General features: G+C 48.0%; 1 protein-coding gene across 7 annotated transcripts in view; it reads right to left on the bottom strand.

Moving 5' to 3' along the window:
* LOC132538132 (maestro heat-like repeat-containing protein family member 1) overlaps window positions 1-17,116 on the bottom strand; it is a 74,381-nt gene that overhangs the window by 45,399 nt on the left and 11,866 nt on the right. For all 7 annotated transcript variants that reach the window (XM_060190300.1, XM_060190301.1, XM_060190303.1 and 4 more), the window contains 10 exons: window positions 14,320-14,482; window positions 11,828-11,920; window positions 10,705-10,859; window positions 10,269-10,409; window positions 7,113-7,211; window positions 6,570-6,648; window positions 5,343-5,453; window positions 3,384-3,457; window positions 1,513-1,629; window positions 607-651 (listed from right to left, as the gene is read on the bottom strand). In XM_060190300.1, the coding sequence (XP_060046283.1) occupies window positions 607-651; window positions 1,513-1,629; window positions 3,384-3,457; window positions 5,343-5,453; window positions 6,570-6,648; window positions 7,113-7,211; window positions 10,269-10,409; window positions 10,705-10,859; window positions 11,828-11,920; window positions 14,320-14,482 (1,077 nt within the window). The remainder of the gene's footprint in view (window positions 1-606; window positions 652-1,512; window positions 1,630-3,383; window positions 3,458-5,342; window positions 5,454-6,569; window positions 6,649-7,112; window positions 7,212-10,268; window positions 10,410-10,704; window positions 10,860-11,827; window positions 11,921-14,319; window positions 14,483-17,116) is intronic.

The raw sequence follows: 17,116 nt of genomic DNA, 5'->3' as shown, positions 1-17,116 counted from the left end.
CGGTCGTCCTTCCTTTCTTTTCTTTCTCTCTATCTCTCTCTCCCTTTGTTTGTTTTATCCCCCATTTTCTTACCTTTTTTTTTTTGAAATAAAAATAGAGGCAGATAGAGAAGTGAGACACGACAGCACTGCTCCACCATCTCTGGAGCTCCCCAATGGCACCCGGGTGGTGCTGGGGCTCAAACTCAGGCTCTCACTCATGGTAAAGCATGTGTTCTGTGAGCTACCTCCTACAATGCCCTCTCATTATTTTAATTAAAAGGTTATTGATTATACCCTCCTTCACTCCTTCTTCAATTCTGACTTACACATGTACTCCCAGAGCCTCCAGGAAGCCCCAAGTTTTCTGGGAGCCCAAAGGCTATACCAGAGCTTCTACCTTCACAGAAGAGGCAGATACCAGGGACAGCTGTGAAGGGGCGCTGGGGGATTCAGCCTCAGGCTCTCAGGGGCCCCATGTGCTGACCACCCTATGCCTCTGAGCTGCCTCAGGAGGGAGGGGATAGACAGAAGTTATAGGGGGCTCCCAAGGTGCAGGTGTCCAGTAGTCTAGTGGGGAGTCAGAAGTGAGATACAGGTGGGTCTCATGGGCTCAGCCATTTATACCATGTGCAGGAGCTTGGAGCACAGTAGCTGGATGTCCTCTTCATTCTGGAATGGGACAGAGAGAGGCCTGTCTGAAACTAGTGCTGGATAGGGGCTGGTTGAGCACACATTATCATGACTCAGGACCCAAGTTCAAGGCCCCGATCCCCACCTGCAGAGGGTGGGGGATGCTTTAGGGGCAGTAAAGGAAAGCTGCAGGCCTCTCTTTTTCTCTCTCCTTTTCTACCCTACCTCCTCAACTTTTCTGTCTCTATAATAAATAAGTATGCAAAGAGACCAGTAGAAGACTGAGCTGAGCAATGCTCTAGTAAAAATAAATAAATATAAAAAATAGAGGCCAGGTGGTAGCACACCTGGTAGAGCACACATGCTATCATGAACAAGGGCCCAAGTTCAAGCTCCTGGTCCCCACTCATGGAGGGTGGGGGGGGGGGGGGCTTCATGAGCAGTGAAGCAGGTCTTGCAAGTCTCTCTATAGAGCCTTCCTTTTCATGTTCTCTGTCTCTATCCAAAAAAATGAATAGATAAAAAATTTTAAAATAAAAATAAGACTGAGGAGATAGTGGTAATGCAAAAGAAAAGACTGCTTTCATGCCTGGGGCTGGGGAGATAGCATAATGATTATGCAAAAAGATTTATGTCTGAGGCTCCGAGTTCCCAGGTTCAACCCCCACCATAAACCAGAGCTGAGCAGTGCTCTGGTAAACAAAAAAAGAAAAGAAAAAATTTAAATGAGGTTATTAGGAAGGAAGGAAGGAAGGAAGGAAGGAAGGAAGGAAGGAAGGAAAGAAAGAAAGAAAGAAAGGAAGAAAGAAAGAGTCTCAGGGTTCAAAGCCTCCCAAGGATGGCAGAGGCCTTTTCCCTCACACCACCTCCCCTGTGACCCGCCCCCCTGCCCCTGTTCACCGAGTGGTGTGTCTGGCTGAGCTTGATGAGGTAGCTGATGATGTCACTCTCCTGCGGCATGGCCAAGTAGCCATGATAACCCAGCACCTCAATGAAGAGCAGGAGGGCTTTCCGCACCTGTGGGCTCACAAGCCAGCATGCTATGAGATGGGGCAGCGCCACCCCCACCCCCATTACCAAGAGGACATGAGGGTCAGGGTGGGAGAGGGTATCTTTAGGAGGCTCAGGCCTGTCTGCACAGCCAGAATAGCTCTTCAGTAGTCCCAGCTGACCACTGGCCACTCTGTATTATGTCCTGGGCTCGCACCTCCACTCATGCCCCTCCAGCCTTCTGGAGAGCTCTGACACCCCCATACTGTGACCACTGACCAGAGGCAGCCCGGGAAGGGGTGCAGTGGATAAAGGGCTGGACTCTCAGGCATGAGGTGCTGATTCCATCCTGGGCATCTCATGTGCCAGAGTGATGCTCTGTTTCTCTCTTTCTCGGTGTCTCATAAATAAATCAATTAAGGAGGAGAAGAAAGGGGGGAAAGGAAGGAAGGAAAGAAGGAAGTGAGGAAGGGAGGGAGGGAAGGAGGAAAGAAGGAAGGAAGGAAGGAAGGAAGGAAGGAAGGAAGGAAGGAAAGAAGGAAGGGAGGGAGGGAGGGAGAAAGGGAGGGAGGGAGGGAGGAAAGAAGGAAGGAAGGAAAGTAGGTGGCATCATACCTAGTTGGGCACACATATTTCTATGCACAAAGACCCAGGTTCGAGCCCCTGCTCCCCACCTTCAGGGAGCAGCCTCATGAGTGATGAAGCAGGTCTGCAGGTGTTTTTCTGTCTCTTTCCTTCTATCTCCCCCTCCCCTCTCAATTTCCCTCTGTCCTATCAAATATAGTTGTTTTGTTTTTGTTTTTGTGAAAAATGGCCACTGGGAACAATGGATTCAAAGTGCCAGCACCAAAGACCCCAGTGATAACCCTGGAGAGAATAATAAAATAATATTGAGAAAAAGAAAGAAAGAAAGAAAGAGGAGACAGCAAAAAGACTTTCATGTCTGAGGCTCTGAGGTCCCAGATTCAATCCCAAGCATCACAATAAGCCAGAGATAGACAGTTCTCTGGTAAATAATAATAATAATCAAGAAGGAGAAAGAGGAAGGAAGGAAGGAAGGAAGGAAGGAAGGAAGGAAGGAAGGAAGGAAGGGAGGGAGGGAGGGAGGGGAGGAGGAAGGGGAAGAGGAAAGGGAAAGGAAAGAAATTGACAAGAGGGCTGGTGGGGTCAAATCTAAGTCCAGGAAAGACCCTCATTCTGTCCTTCTTGGAGAAAAATCAGGAATGAATCTCAGAAGTCCTACAGGTCCACCCCTCAAGAACCTGACTTCTCCACTAACCTCCTGAAGATTCAGGACGTCTTATTGTTAAGAAGTGATCCTCATTTCTCCCCAGAGCCCCCCCCCCCCCCCGCCCCAGCTCCCAGCTCCCAACTGCCCTGCCCAGCATCACCCAGAGCTAGGAGTTGTACCACCAACAGACCTCCAGCAAAATCTGTTAAATAGCTAAGTCCTGAGGTCTCTCTCCCCAACCCTCTTTGGGGGGGAGGGGAGTGGGGGGGAGGGGCCAGAGTGGGTGTCTTAATCCCCATGGGCCTGCCACAGTGCTGCCTGCCAGAGGTGCCATGAATAGCTAGGGACTACCTGCCTGTTTCCAGAACCTTCTCAGACCAGAAGGAGCCTGAGTCTACCCCCAGGGGCAACTAAGGCCAGAGTAGCCTGGTAAGGAGACCCCAGCTCTCCTCCTCAGCCCCCATCAACCTTCCCCCTCCACTCTGGACCTAAACAGGGTCTCAAGAAAGCCACCCCCACCCCAACCCCAGAACTCAGCCTTTCTGCTCACAGGTTTGAGGTCCTCCTGGATCAGGGCAAGGGTGGACTGCATCACCTCAGACCTCAGTTTCTCTGTCTGGGGCACTAAGAGAGAGACAGGGAGCCACAGGTCAGCCTCCCCCCTCCTAGGGGACCAGGTGAGGGTGATGTCCTTTAGGGCAGAAAACACTGCTCTGCTTCAGTGCAATGCTTTTACCCAGGTTCGAGTCTGACTCCACCACATTGAAGGAAGCTTCAGTGCTATAGTATGTCTGTCTCTGTCTCTCTCTCTCTCTGTGTCTCTCTATCTCCCTCCTTCCCTCTCTCCCTCTCTCCCTCTCCTCCTCCCCTGCTCCCTCCCCCCTCCTTCAATACATACAACACTAACCTGGCAGGTGGTAGACACCTAGTTGAGCTCACACATTACCATGTACAAGGACCCAGGTTTAAGCCCCCAATTCACATATGCAGGGGAGAAGCTTCATGAGCAGTGAAGCAGAGCTGCAGGTGTCTCTCTCTCCCCCTCTCAATTTCTCTCTTTCCTAAAAACAATAATAATGTGAGCCCCCACACCTAAGGACATCTAATTTTTGACAAAGGGGCTCAGACTATTAATGGGGAAACCAGTCTCTTCAACAAATGGTGTTGGAAACAATGGGTTGAAACATGCAGAAGAATGAAACTGAACCACTGTATTTCACCAAATACAAAAATAAATTCCAAGTGGATCAAAGACTTGGATGTTAGACCACAAGCTATCAGATACTTAGAAGAAAATATTGGTAGAACTCTTTTCCGCATAAATTTCAAAGACATCTTCAATGAAATGAATCCAATTACAAAGAAGACTAAGGCAAACATAAACCTATGGGACTACATCAAATTAAAAAGCTTCTTCACAGCAAAAGAAACCACTACCCAAATCAAGAGACCCCTCACAGAATGGGAGAAGATCTTTACATGCCATACATCAGACAAGTTTAATAACCAACATATATAAAGAGCTTGCCAAACTCAACAACAAGACAACAAATAACCCCATCCAAAAATTGGGGGAGGACATGGACAGAATATTCACCACAGAAGAGATGCAAAAGGCCGAGAAACACATGAAAAAATGCTCCAAGTCTCTGATTGTCAGAGAAATGCAAATGAAGACAACAATGAGATATCACTTCACTCCTGTGAGAATGTCATACATCAGAAAAGGTAACAGCAACAAATGCTGGAGAGGGTGTGAGGTCAAAGGAACCCTCCTACACTGCTGGTGGGAATGTCAGTGGTCCAACCTCTGTGGAGAACAGTCTGGAGAACTCTCAGAAGGCTAGAAATGGACCTACCCTATGATCCTGCAATTCCTCTCCTGGGGATATATCCTAAGGAACCCAACATATCCATCCAAAAAGATCCGTGTACACATATGTTCTTGGCAGCACAATTTGTAATAGCCAAAACCTGGAAGCAACCCAGGTGTCCAACAACAGATGAGTGGCTGAGCAAGTTGTGGTCTATATACACAATGGAATACTAATAAGCTGTAAAAAAATGGTGACTTCACCATTTTCAGCCGATCTTGGATGGACCTTGAAAAAATTCATGTTGAGTGAAATAAGTCAGAAACAGAAGGATGAATATGGGATGATCTCACTCTCAGGCAGAAGTTGAAAAACAAGATCAGAAAAGAAAACAGAAGTAGAACCTGAGATGGAATTGGCGTATCGCACCAAAGTAAAAGACTCTGGCTTGGTGGGTGGGGAGAATACAGGTCCAAAAAGGATTTAGAGGACCTAGTGGGGGTTGTATTGTTATATGGGAATCCGGGGAATGTTATGCATGTACAAACTATTGTACTTATTGTTGAATGTAAAACATTAATTCCCCAATAAAAAAACAACAATAATAATAAATTTAAAAAAAAAAAGAACTAAGTCTATGCTTTCCAGACATGGCTGGGATGCTGAGAGGAGGGGGAGGTGCAGGCCCCACTCACCATCCTGGAAGACATCCATGAAGAGTTGCAGGGCTGAGATGACCATGTTCGGATCCTTGGACTCCATGGTCTTGCGTATAAGGAGCACCACCTGATCATTGTAGAGCTTGGCTGGCAGGAGGGTGCGGGCACAGGGAAGGGAGGGCACATTAGGTGGCAGACAGAGGTGGCAGCCGCACTCACAGCCCAGTACAGACCCGAAAAGGGAGATAAGACCCTGAGGTGAGGGGAATGAGGGTGGATGAGCAAGCAGTGTTTGGTTGCTGGGTGGCAGCACTCTCAGCTGAGCGCACACATTAATATACAGAAGGACCCAGGTTCGAGTCCCTGATCCCCACCTGTAAAAGGGAAGCTTCACAACTGGTGAAGCAGGCCTGAAGGTGTCTCTCTCCCTTTATCCCTATTTACTCCTTCTCTCTCAATATCTGCCTCTATAAAAAGTAAACCAGAGGTGGGGTGAAAAAAATAAAAGTACATAAACTGGGGGGGGAGAGAAAGAGAGAGACAGAGAGAGAGACATTTGTTCAGCATTTTCCATGTACCAAGCACAAGGTTTCCTGTCCTTAGAATTGTCTCCCTGTCCCACCAAGGTACACCCCCACCCCCCACCAGCCAGCAGACCACTCCTAACCACATCACCACTGGTCTTGAAGCAAGCAAGGATTAACATTTAAAGAAAGAAGCAAGGGTTCACTTCTTAGTGAAAGAAGCCATCTTCCCCCTCCTCCCAGTATACACAGGGCATCCTCCTGCTGTCAACCAAGTGCCCTTGGTCAGTGGCTTTAGAATCTGTTTCTTCTGCCCAAGAATCTGCTGATAACTCAAGACAAGTTGTACATTCTGTACACACAAAAGGAAAAGTCACTAATGAAGCCTGTTGCTGTGAGTCACTATGGGAAGACTGAGAACTCTATAAAAGGGCGGCACCACTGTGCTGGACCCAGCCTCTCCTGTGGATGTGAGTCCAGCTGGGTCTGCCAGCAGAATAAACACAATTTCTTTGGGGTGTCCTGTCTCTGCCTGAGAATCCCATAATAGTCTGAGCTGGGAATCACAAAGGAGGCGGAGTCTGGGTGGAGGGATGCAGCCAAACCCCAAAGGGGACTGTGAGGTCTCTGCCCACCACTTACTCATCTGCACTGAACTCCAGGCAGAGCTGACACAGGTTCCAGAAGGCCCTCCTGGTGCCCAGCCCCACGAGGCCCCAGGAGGGCCATGTGTACTCACTGAGGGTGTAGAGAGCACGCTGAGCCAGGTTGTGGTTTTGCACAGAAAGGTGGTCCGAGCTTATGACCTTCTCATTCATCTGTGGGGATACCCAGGCCATCAGAGGAGGAAGGAGTGAATCCAGGGACCCTGGTACAGCTGGGGAAACTGAGGCAGGCATCTACAGGTATTGTGGTGCTTGGCCACAGGAAAAGAGGAAAGTGGACCTTGGAAAACACACCTCCTTAGTCCCCAAGGGGAAGAAGACAATGGCCAGAGGGTGAGCTCTGGGCAAGAGATGCCATTAGCAGAACATCCAGGGCCCACTTCCTCTCCAGACATCTGCCATGGTGTATGTGTGTGTGTGTGTGGGGGGGGGGGGGTAGTGAAGGTCAACCCAACCAGAAGACATCTGATCTACCTGGCTTGTTCCTGGAGGCCTGGGATATGTGTTTTGAGTACCCCCCCCCACCCAGAATACCTGTGCTATGTGGCCTCTGTGGCCAGAGCTGGGGACGCCATCACCCCCACGGGGAAGATCCACTTGCCTCCCCCACTGCTCACCTGCCGGAACAGCATACACATGAAGTTCTCCAGCTGTGACTCCAAGTTGATGCCGCCATAGCCACTGAGCGCCAGCGCGTCCACCAGCTGGCAGATGCACTGCCCAGAGCACAGCAGTGTCAGCAAGGGGTTTGCTCATCCCCATCAGGGCTGCCCCAAGTCAGCACATACTACACTGCCCACCAACCCCCCAACCTCTCACAGATGCACAGAGTCCACAAACGCAGTTATGGACCCAGCAAGCTACAATGATTTTCAGATCATTTCATTCTTTCAGGAATGAGTTCAACCAGTGAGTGCACACTTCACCTTGCTCAGGGATGGGGGTTCGAGCACCACAGACAGGGGAAGTTTCACAAACAGTGGGGCGATACTGTGGTATCTCCTCTCTCTCTCTCTCTCTCTCTCTCTCCCTCCCTCTGTGATTGAAAGGGAGAAAGAGCCAGCTAAGAGGACTTTCATGCCTGAGGGTCTGAAGTAGTCCCAGGTTCACTTCCCAGCACCACCATAAGTCAGAGCAAGGCAATGCTCTGGGAAGGAAGGAAGGAAGGAAGGAAGGAAGGAAGGAAGGAAGGAAGGAAGGAAGAGGGAGGGAGGGAGGGAGGAAGGAAGGAAGAAGGCTGCTCACCTGCCAAATTTTTTCTCCAAAGTGGTTGTGCCAATTTATATTCTTACAAGTACATAGTGGTATCTCACTCTGAATACTGTCTTTCATCAACTCACTTGTTAATTTATTAATATTTAGTGATTTTTCCTGTGCTACTTTCCATCTCTATATTTTCTTTTTTTTAATTTTTATATTTATTTATTTATTCCCTTTTGTTGCCCTTGTTGTTTTATTGTTGTAGTTATTATCGATGTCATTGTTGTTGCATAGGACAGAGAGAAATGGAGAGAGGAGGGGAAGACAGAGAGGGGGAGAGAAAGATAGACACCTGCAGACCTGCTTCACCGCCTGTGAAGCGACTCCCCTGCAGGTGGGGAGCCGGGGGCTCAAACCGGGATCCTTTCACTGGTCCTTGCATTTGGCACCACCTGCGCTTAACCCGCTGCGCTACCGCCCGACTCCCCATCTCTATATTTTCTTTGGTGAAGTGTTAACTCAAATCCTTTGCATGTTAAATGAGGAGTATGTGTGTGTATGTGTGTGTTGTTTCAATTGTTCTTTGTACATTGTGAGAGATATATGTGTGTGATTTATAATTCTCTCTCATCTGAAGCTGGTCTTTTCATGCTTTTAACAGTGTCTCTCAGAGAACAAAAGTTGTTCACATTGAGGAAGTTCAACTTGTTTGTTTTTGCCTCTGGGCCATGTGTATTGTGCTATAGCAAACAAGACCTTTCCTTGTCCAAACTTACACAGATTTCTTCAATGTTTTCACTGAGAACTCTGAGAGCTGATGGGCTTCCATTTAAGTTATTTGGAGTCAATGTTTATACATGGTGTGAGGGGTAGCTTGGGACTCCACCTCTTGTATGCGGATATCTAGATGCCCCAGCACTGTTTGTGAAGAGACCCTCCTCCCTCCACAGAACTGACCTTCACATTGCCAAAGCCAGCTCACAGCAGGTGTGAGTGTCAGGTCCTGGGTTCTCTGCTCAGCCCCATTAACCCACACTGGTGCCAACATACAGTGTAAGAACACAGCTGTGGCTTTACAAGTTGTTGATTTTCCTAGGGTGTTCTGACTACCATGGCTAGTTTGATGTCCATATGAAATTTACAATCAGCTTGTCACTTCTTATAAAAAAAAAAAAATCTGGTCAGGCTACAAAATTAGCATCCAAAAATCAGTGGCATTCTTCTGTGCAAACACTAAAGTTAGAAGAAGTTGAAATACAGAAATCAATTCATTTTACTATAGCTACAAAACAATAAAATATCTAGGAGTAAACCTAACCAAAGAAGTGAAAGACTTGTATACTGAAAATTATGAGTACTACTCAAGGAAATTGGAAAAGACACAAAGAAGTGGAAAGATATTCCACGTTCATGGGTTGGAAGAGTTAACATCATCAAAATGAATATACTACCCAGAGCCATCTACAGATTTAATGCTATCCCTGTCAAGATCCCAACCACATTTTTTAGGAGAATAGAACAAATGCTACAAATGTTTATCTGGAACCAGAAAAGACCTAGAATTGCCAAAACAATCTGGAGAAGCAAGAACAGAACTGGAGGCATCACACTCCCAGATCTCAAATTGTACTATAGGGCTATCGTCATCAAAACTGCTTGGTACTGGAACATGAATAGAAACACTGACCAGTGGAATAGAATTGAGAGCCCAGAAGTAAGCCCCCACACCTATGGACATCTAATCTTTGACAAAGGTGCCAGACTAATAAATGGGGAAAGCAGAGTCTCTTCAACAAATGGTGTTGGGAACAATGGGTTGAAACATGCAGAAGAATGAAACTGAACCAAATACAAAAGTAAATTCCAAGTGGATCAAAGACTTGGATGTTAGACCACAAACTATCAGATACTTAGAGGAAAATTTTGGGAGAACTCTTTTCTGCATAAATTTTAAAGACATCTTCAATGAAATGAATCCAATTACAAAGAAGACTAAGGCAAACATAAACCTATGGGACTACATCAAATCAAAAAGCTTCTGCACAGCTAAAGAAACTACTAGGACAGAGAGAAATTGAGAGAGGAGGGGAAGATAGACAGAAAATGAGAAAGACACCTGAAGACCTGATTTACCACTTGTGAAGCCACCCCCCTGCAGGTGGGGAGCCTGGGGCTGGAACCAGGATCCTTGAGTGAGTCCTTGAGCTTTGTACTATGTGCGCTTAACCTGGTGCACCACTGCCCAGCCCCCACAAGCTCTCATCTTTCCAACCACGTGCCAATGAAGGCAAGTTGTTGGAGTGTTCACATCATCCACATACTCATGGATGATCTATCCCTTAGAGAAAGAAGAGTGTCAATTCTGGTAGGATATTCGAATTTGTTTACTTCCCTGACTGTTCTCTAAGTGGTTTTGCTTCCTGTATTTTGAACCTGTTGTTCAGAGATCCCTACACACTTGGAACTACTCTAGGTTCCTGCCAGCTGACTCCTTGAGGGAAACACAGTGTTAACTCTGTCCACCCAGTGAATAGATCTATTTAAGCAATGGACTCTCCTCTTGCCCCAGTTACCTGGGAGATGTAGTATGGGGCCACCTTTGTGGATATCAGGGTCATCAACCACCGTGTCAGACGGTTCACGTGGTTCTTGAGCTTGGATGGAGGCATGATAAAGAAGAGGTGCCCGATGACCACCAGAGCTGGCTCAGTCACCTGTGCCAGGGGGACAGGTGCATCAGCCTCAGCTGGGGGTAGGGTCGAAGCTGGCAGCCCCTTAGGGTCCCCACCCCTTTGGTCTTTGCCTTCTGAGGGCCTCACACAGCGCTTGGTGAGTCAGGCTGGCCAGCAGCTGTGTGTGTGACCGCATACTTGGTAAATGTCTGGATGGCCATGAGCTTACTTGATGATGGAGACAGGAGCCCACTCTTCCCTGGAGCACCCTGAGCAGTCATCCTTTCTCTGGCTCAGCCTCCCTCCTGCACCCTTGCCTTTTCCCCCTGGCACCCACCTTGCTGCTGCTCTGCAGGGACCAGCGGTTAAAGAGCAGCCGGAGGGTGTGATAGGCCTTGATGGACAGGGCCTCCTGTGTGATATCCATCACCTCGTCATCCTTCGCCCCCAGATCCAGGTGTTTACGAGTGCTGATGGCCAGGCCACTGAGTGCTGTGAGAAGTGGCATATTACCTCTCTCCTGACAGGAGCAGAGACACCACTCCTCTCCTGCTCAAGCCTCAGTGGGCCCCTGGGCTCTACTTGGAAAAGTCCAACACCTCTGCCTCTGGGATTCATCCCCAACACACCTGGCCCATCCAGCAGGAATGCTAGTACCCACCACATCTCTTGATTCTTGCCCCAAACCTAGCTGAGAAACATCAGCTGCATGGCCTGGGAGGGGGCACAGTGGAGAAGGTGGTGGGCTCTCAAGCATGAGGTCCTGAGTTCCATCCCCAGCATTGCATGTACCAGGGTGATGCTCTGGTTCTCTCTCTCTCTAATACATAAAAAATTTTACAAAATTCAGATAGTATCCAAATAACACAAAACACCTATTCAAAAACATCTGTGTGGATCAGGATGAGGGTCTGGTGGAGGGTGAGATGGACTGACACCTATACTGGAGAAATGTACCTTTATGATACACAGAAATCCTGTAAATCAACATTGCCTCAACAAACACAAAAAAAAGTGACATTGGAATTTAAAAATAAATTCAGGTGAGGGAGCTGGGCAGTAGTGCAGTGGGTTAAGCGCAAGTGGCACAAAGCTCAAGGACCGGTGGAAGGATCCCGGTTCGAGCCCCAGGCTCCCCACCTGCAGGGGGTCACTTCACAGGCAGTGAAGCAGGTCTGCAAGTGTTTATCTGTCTCTCCCCCTCTCTGTCTTACCCTCCTCTCTCCATTTCTCTGTCCTATTTAACAATGACAACATCAATAACAACAATGAAAAACAAGGGCAACAAAAGATAAAATAAATATAAAAAAATAAATTCAGGTGAATATGGGCACTTGCTCACACTTGGCTTGTTCTTCTCTCCTCCATCTCCAGGGTTCATGGTCAGAGGAAGCCAGTCCCTTCCTGCCCCCCCCCCACCACCACGCACACAACCCCCAGCATTTCCCTCAGGCACTCACCGTGACAGATGGCCAGCATGTCCTCCTCATCCTGGGCCATCCTCACCAGTCGCAGGATGTGTTCCCACGTGGTGCCAATGTAGTGTGCTGTGCCTGGGAGGAGAAGCACTGGGGTCAGCCCTCACTGGTAATGGGGCCCACTGGCCTCATGGGTGGCTGGGGTTTGGGACCCCTTTCCCCCTCCACAGAGAGAGTTAACTGTCTGAGCTGCCATATCTGTGATGATTTCCCAGGATCACCCTTCCTGGAGTGATCATGTCACAGCAGGCTGCCCAAAGGCTTACAGATATATGCTAGAGCAGCATATATCTGCAAGGGACCAAAAGGTCCCCAAATGCCAGCCTGCACATCACAGGCCATCCCACAAGCTTGTAGGGAAGGAATGCTATGCTTTCTTTTCTTTCTTTAAGATAGAAAAGAGAGAAGTGGGGAATCAGGCGGTAGCACAGCGGGTTAAGCACACGTGGCGTGAAGCGCAAGGACCGGAATAAGGGTCCCGGTTCGAGCCCCCGGCTCCCCACCTGCAGGGGAAGTTGCTTCACAGGCAGTGAAGCAGGTCTGCAGGTGTCTATCTTTCTCTCCCCCCTCTCTATCCCCCCTCCTCTCTCAATTTCTCTCTGTCCTATCCAACAACAGCAACAACAACAATAATAATAACCACAACAATGAAAAAAAAAAAACAAGGGCAACAAAAGGGTAAAAATAGTCTGCAGGTGGAGTCGGGTGGTGGCGCAGTGGGTTAAGCGCACGTGGCGCAAAGCGCAGGGACCGGTGTAAGGATCCCGGTTCGAGCCCCCGGCTCCCCACCTGCAGGGGAGTCGCTTCACGGGCGGTGAAGCAGGTCTGCAGGTGTCTATCTTTCTCTCCCCTCTCTCTCTGTCTTCCCCTCCTCTCCATTTCTCTCTGTCCTATCCAACAACAAAGCAACGTCAACAATGGCAATAATAACCGCAACGAGGCTGCAACAACTAGGGCAACAAAAAGGGGGAAAAATGGCCTCCAGGAGCGGTGGATTCATGGTGCAGGCATCAAGCCCAGCAATAACTCTGGAGGGGGAAAAAAAAAAAAGTCTGCAGGAGCTGTGGATTTGTGGTACAGGCACCGAGCCCCGGCAATAACCCTGGAGGAAAAAAAAGAAAGGGAAAGAGAGAAGCAAAAAAGACCACAGAAGCTTCCTTCAAAGTGATAGAGGTCAGGCTTGAAGCTGGGTCATGCACATGGCAAAGTCATGCACGATGCAGGTGAGCTATGTCATGAGCCCAAGTTCTGTGTTTTCTAAAGCAGAGTCAGAACACCCACTGTGATTAGGTCAAGAAATGTACTTCTGGCTTCTGTCACTGTCTGCTCTGAGATTGAAATGCAGCCTAGTGCACACATACACACACACAGTCTTTTGGAGGGAAGAGTGTCACTATCCTGGTCAACTTTTTCATGCACACAGAGAAAGTAGGGAGACACCACAGCACTGAGCTTCCTCAGGTGCCATGGCACTCCCCTGTGGTATGAGGGCTTGACCCTGGCTCTCCCGCCTGGCAAGGCCCATGCCCTCCTGGATGAGCCATCTCTTGGCATCCAGTGTACCATTTTGAACTAATATCCTGAAAGCAAGCTGATTTCCTCCTATCTCTCTGTGACCCCTGTTTCAAATCAAAAAAGAAATGGCAGAGGCTGGCAAAATAGCTCACCTGGACAGTGCACTGCTCTGCCATGTGCGTGACCCAGGTTCTAGCCTGGCCCCCACAGCACTGAAGGAAGTTTCCATGGTGTGGTCTCCCCGTCTCTCTCTCTCTCCCTCTCTCTCTCTCTCCTTGTCTCTGTCTTTAAAAAAGAAAAGAAAAAGAAAAAAAGGGAGGGGAAAGGAGCAGAGGGGTGGGAAAAAAGAGAGAGGGAAGGGGACACTGTCCTCTATCCAGTGACTGCATTTCCCCCAAAACTGGGGTTGAGGGAGGGGAGGAGCCTGCCAAGAAGGATCATCTGCCTCCCTTTGCATCACTCACCTCCCCACAAAGCACTCACCCAGTATGTGCAAGGGCAGGTCCCCAGAGCAGAGCTCACCTCAGCCTCCCTCTCTGCAACCCCCACCCCGTCCAACAACAGCCTCTCCTTTGCCTTCCCTTCTTGTTGTTGTGTCCCTAAGTTTTATATGTGTGTGTGTGTGTATATATATATATATATAATTTATTCACAAGAAAGAGAGAGAAAGAGACCAGAGCACTCCTCAATTCTAGCTCATGGTGGTGCTGGGGATTGAACCTGGGGCCTAGAGCTCTGCAGTCCAGCTCCTCCTGTCTGAGTGTCACCTCCTGTGCCAGGTCTCATCTCCAGATACTCCTCTTCAGTCCCATCAGCCCTAGAGGGACCCTGGCTACCCTCCCACCATGACTGTACTGTATGAGGAGCAGGGAAGACACGGCTACTAGTCCAGCCACATAGTGCCCCTTCCCCACCCCTGCTCTCTCTGCTGGCTCACTCTTCCCACTGGGGAACCCTACCCTGACACATGATGAGTTGCCCCACCGCAACCAGGAGGCTCTTGGGTGGCAGTGTGCGCAGGAACCACCTGTCCCAGAGCTTCTCGATGACCATGCTGGGCGAGTGCTTCCCCGCGGCAATCAGGACAGTAGTGCATAGCTCCTCCAGTTCCTCCTGTGGCCTCTGTAGAGACAAGGCCCCTGAGTCCAGACCAGCTTTCCACACCAGCCCCAGCTCCTGAAACTCGGCTTTGGTAAAGATGTGCTCCCGAGGCTGGGGTGACAGCATAGTGGTTCTGCAAAAGACTCCTGCCTGAGGCTCTGAGGTCCCAGGTTCAATCCCCAGCACCACCACTAGCCAGAGCTGAGCTCTCATACTTCTCTCTCTGTATCTTTCTCTCATTAAAATAAAGTTTTCCTTTAAAAAAAAAAAAAAAGATCCCTGTCCTAGGTCATGGTAAATACACTAGGATGTGGTAAGTAATTAACTGTATTTATATATTTTCTTCAAGTTTGGGAGCTACTCTCTGCCTTAATCGAACTTTCTAGTCCTATTCTCAATCTGACAGCATCTTTCCAAATAATATTTTTAGATCACTTTCATGTTAGCTATCAATCTCCAACAAAAATTACCAAAGTTCTAGGCCCCTTGGAACATACCTGAAATAGACTTCCTAGCTTTCTTCTACCCTAAGATTCCTTCTCATCTGCTCTATCCCTACTTTATTTTACTATTTTCTCCTGTTTTATATCTTACTACCTTTTAGCCACCAAATTTCAAATGCTACTATGATTCTATCCAGACTTCCCTGGGCAGATGACCTCACCAATGTGTCCCACAGCCTCACCTCTCCCGAGCCCTAACCTACTAAGGAAAGATAGAAACAGGCTAGAGGTATGGATCCACCTGCCAGTGCCCATGTCCAGTGGAGAAGCAGTTACAGAAGCCAGAACCTTCTTCACCCCAAAGAGAATTATGGCCCATACTCCCAGAGGGGAAATGTTAGGGGAAGATGACCAAAGGGCTCTGAGTTCCAACTCCATCAGGACCCAAAGAAAAAAAAAAAAAAAAAAAGGAAGGACCCTTAGAAGTAGAAGTTATGACTTAAGAAGGAAAAGAAGGCAGGATCATAGAAAAAAAGGGAAAAGAGGCTGGGTGGTGGTGCACCTAGTTGAACGTACTTTTTAAAATGCACAAAGACCTGGATTTGAGTCCCGGGTCCCCACCTACAGGGGGAAAGTTTTGCAAGTGGTGAAGCAGTGCTGCAAGTGTCATTCTGTCTCTCTCTCCCGCTCTATCTCCCCCTTCCTCTCAATTTCTGACTGTCTCTATCCAATAAATAAATACAGATAATAAAAGTGGCAAATATGTATAAATATAAATAGTTATAGAGATAATAGTCAAACCATATCTGTGATCTTGGGAGAATTAATGAAATTTCCAGGGGGAATAGGGACACAGAACTCTGGTGGTGGGAAAGGTGTGGAATTATACCCCTATTATCTCATAATTTGAGTTTTAAAAATTTTATTTTATTTATTTATTATTGGATACAGAGAGAGAGAAATTGCGAGGGGAGGGGAGATAGAGAAAGAGCGAGACAGAGAGACACCTGCAGCTCTACTTCCACTCATGAAGTTTTCCTCCTGCATTTGGGGACCAGGGGCTAGAACCCAGGTCCTTGCACACTGTAGTATGTGCATTTAATCAGGTGCGTCACCACCTGGCCCCTTGTCTTATAGTTTTGTATACCAATATTAAATCACTAATAAAAAGAACTTTTTAAGTGGTCCGGGAGGTGGCGCAGTGGATGTCATTAACCTCTCAAGCATGAGGTCCCGAATTCAGTCCCCAGCAGCACAGGTACCAGAGTCATGTCTGATTCTTTCTCTCTCTCTTCCTATATTTTCTATTAATAAATAAAATCTTTAAAAAAAAAAAAAAAAAGAACTTTTCAACCCATCAGCTGGAGCCCTAGTTGGGGAGTCCTGAGATTCCCAAACAGACATAATGGGCCTAGACCTCAAATAAATCCCTCTCCCCAGGGTCCAGGCAGTGGCGCAACTGGTTACGTGCACACATTACAGTGCACAAGGATGCAGGTTCAAGCCCCTGGTACCCACATGCATGGGGAAAGCTTCTTGAGTGGTGAAACAGTGTTGCAAATGTCTCTCTGTCTTTCTCCCTCTCTATCTCCCCCTCCCTTCTCAATTTCCCTCTGTCTCTATTCAATAGTAAATAAATAAATAAGCAAACAAATTCTAAAAAAAAAATCCCCCTCCCCAATATTACCAGTCATCTCTATCAGGAACAACACAATAGACCCCTTTGTGGGCCCCCATAGGACTTGCCCTCAATGTGGATCAACAACGGTAGAGAATGTTCCATCCCCTGAAGGGAGGATGGACAACATAATCTATGTGCCACCTGAGGAAGATGGGTCCTAATATTGGGACAGTTTGGAACGTTCCTACTCATGACCACAGAATGTGAGCTCAGATCTACAGGGATGCAGAGGTCACATGGGCTCCTAAGCTGATTATGGGCCCCAGATCACATCAAATCAATGGAGTTTACAGTCAACAATATTTATACACCTTTCCCATATTTGGGAGCTTCTCTCTTCCCTGATCCAGCTTTCTGGTCCTTTTTCCAGCCATGATATCATCTCCCCAGACAATGACTTGGATCCACCAGCATATAAAATTTCAGACTCAGGGAGAAAAAAAACACTAGTATAGTTACAGGCCCTTTGGAATATAACTTCTTCTTCTAGCGTTTGCCCTTCTTCCGTAGCCAGTCAACAGCGTCAGGTTG

This window comes from Erinaceus europaeus, chromosome 4, assembly GCF_950295315.1.
Source record: "Erinaceus europaeus chromosome 4, mEriEur2.1, whole genome shotgun sequence".
Lineage (NCBI taxonomy): Eukaryota > Metazoa > Chordata > Mammalia > Eulipotyphla > Erinaceidae > Erinaceus > Erinaceus europaeus.
This window is presented reverse-complemented; position numbering and strand designations above follow the sequence as displayed.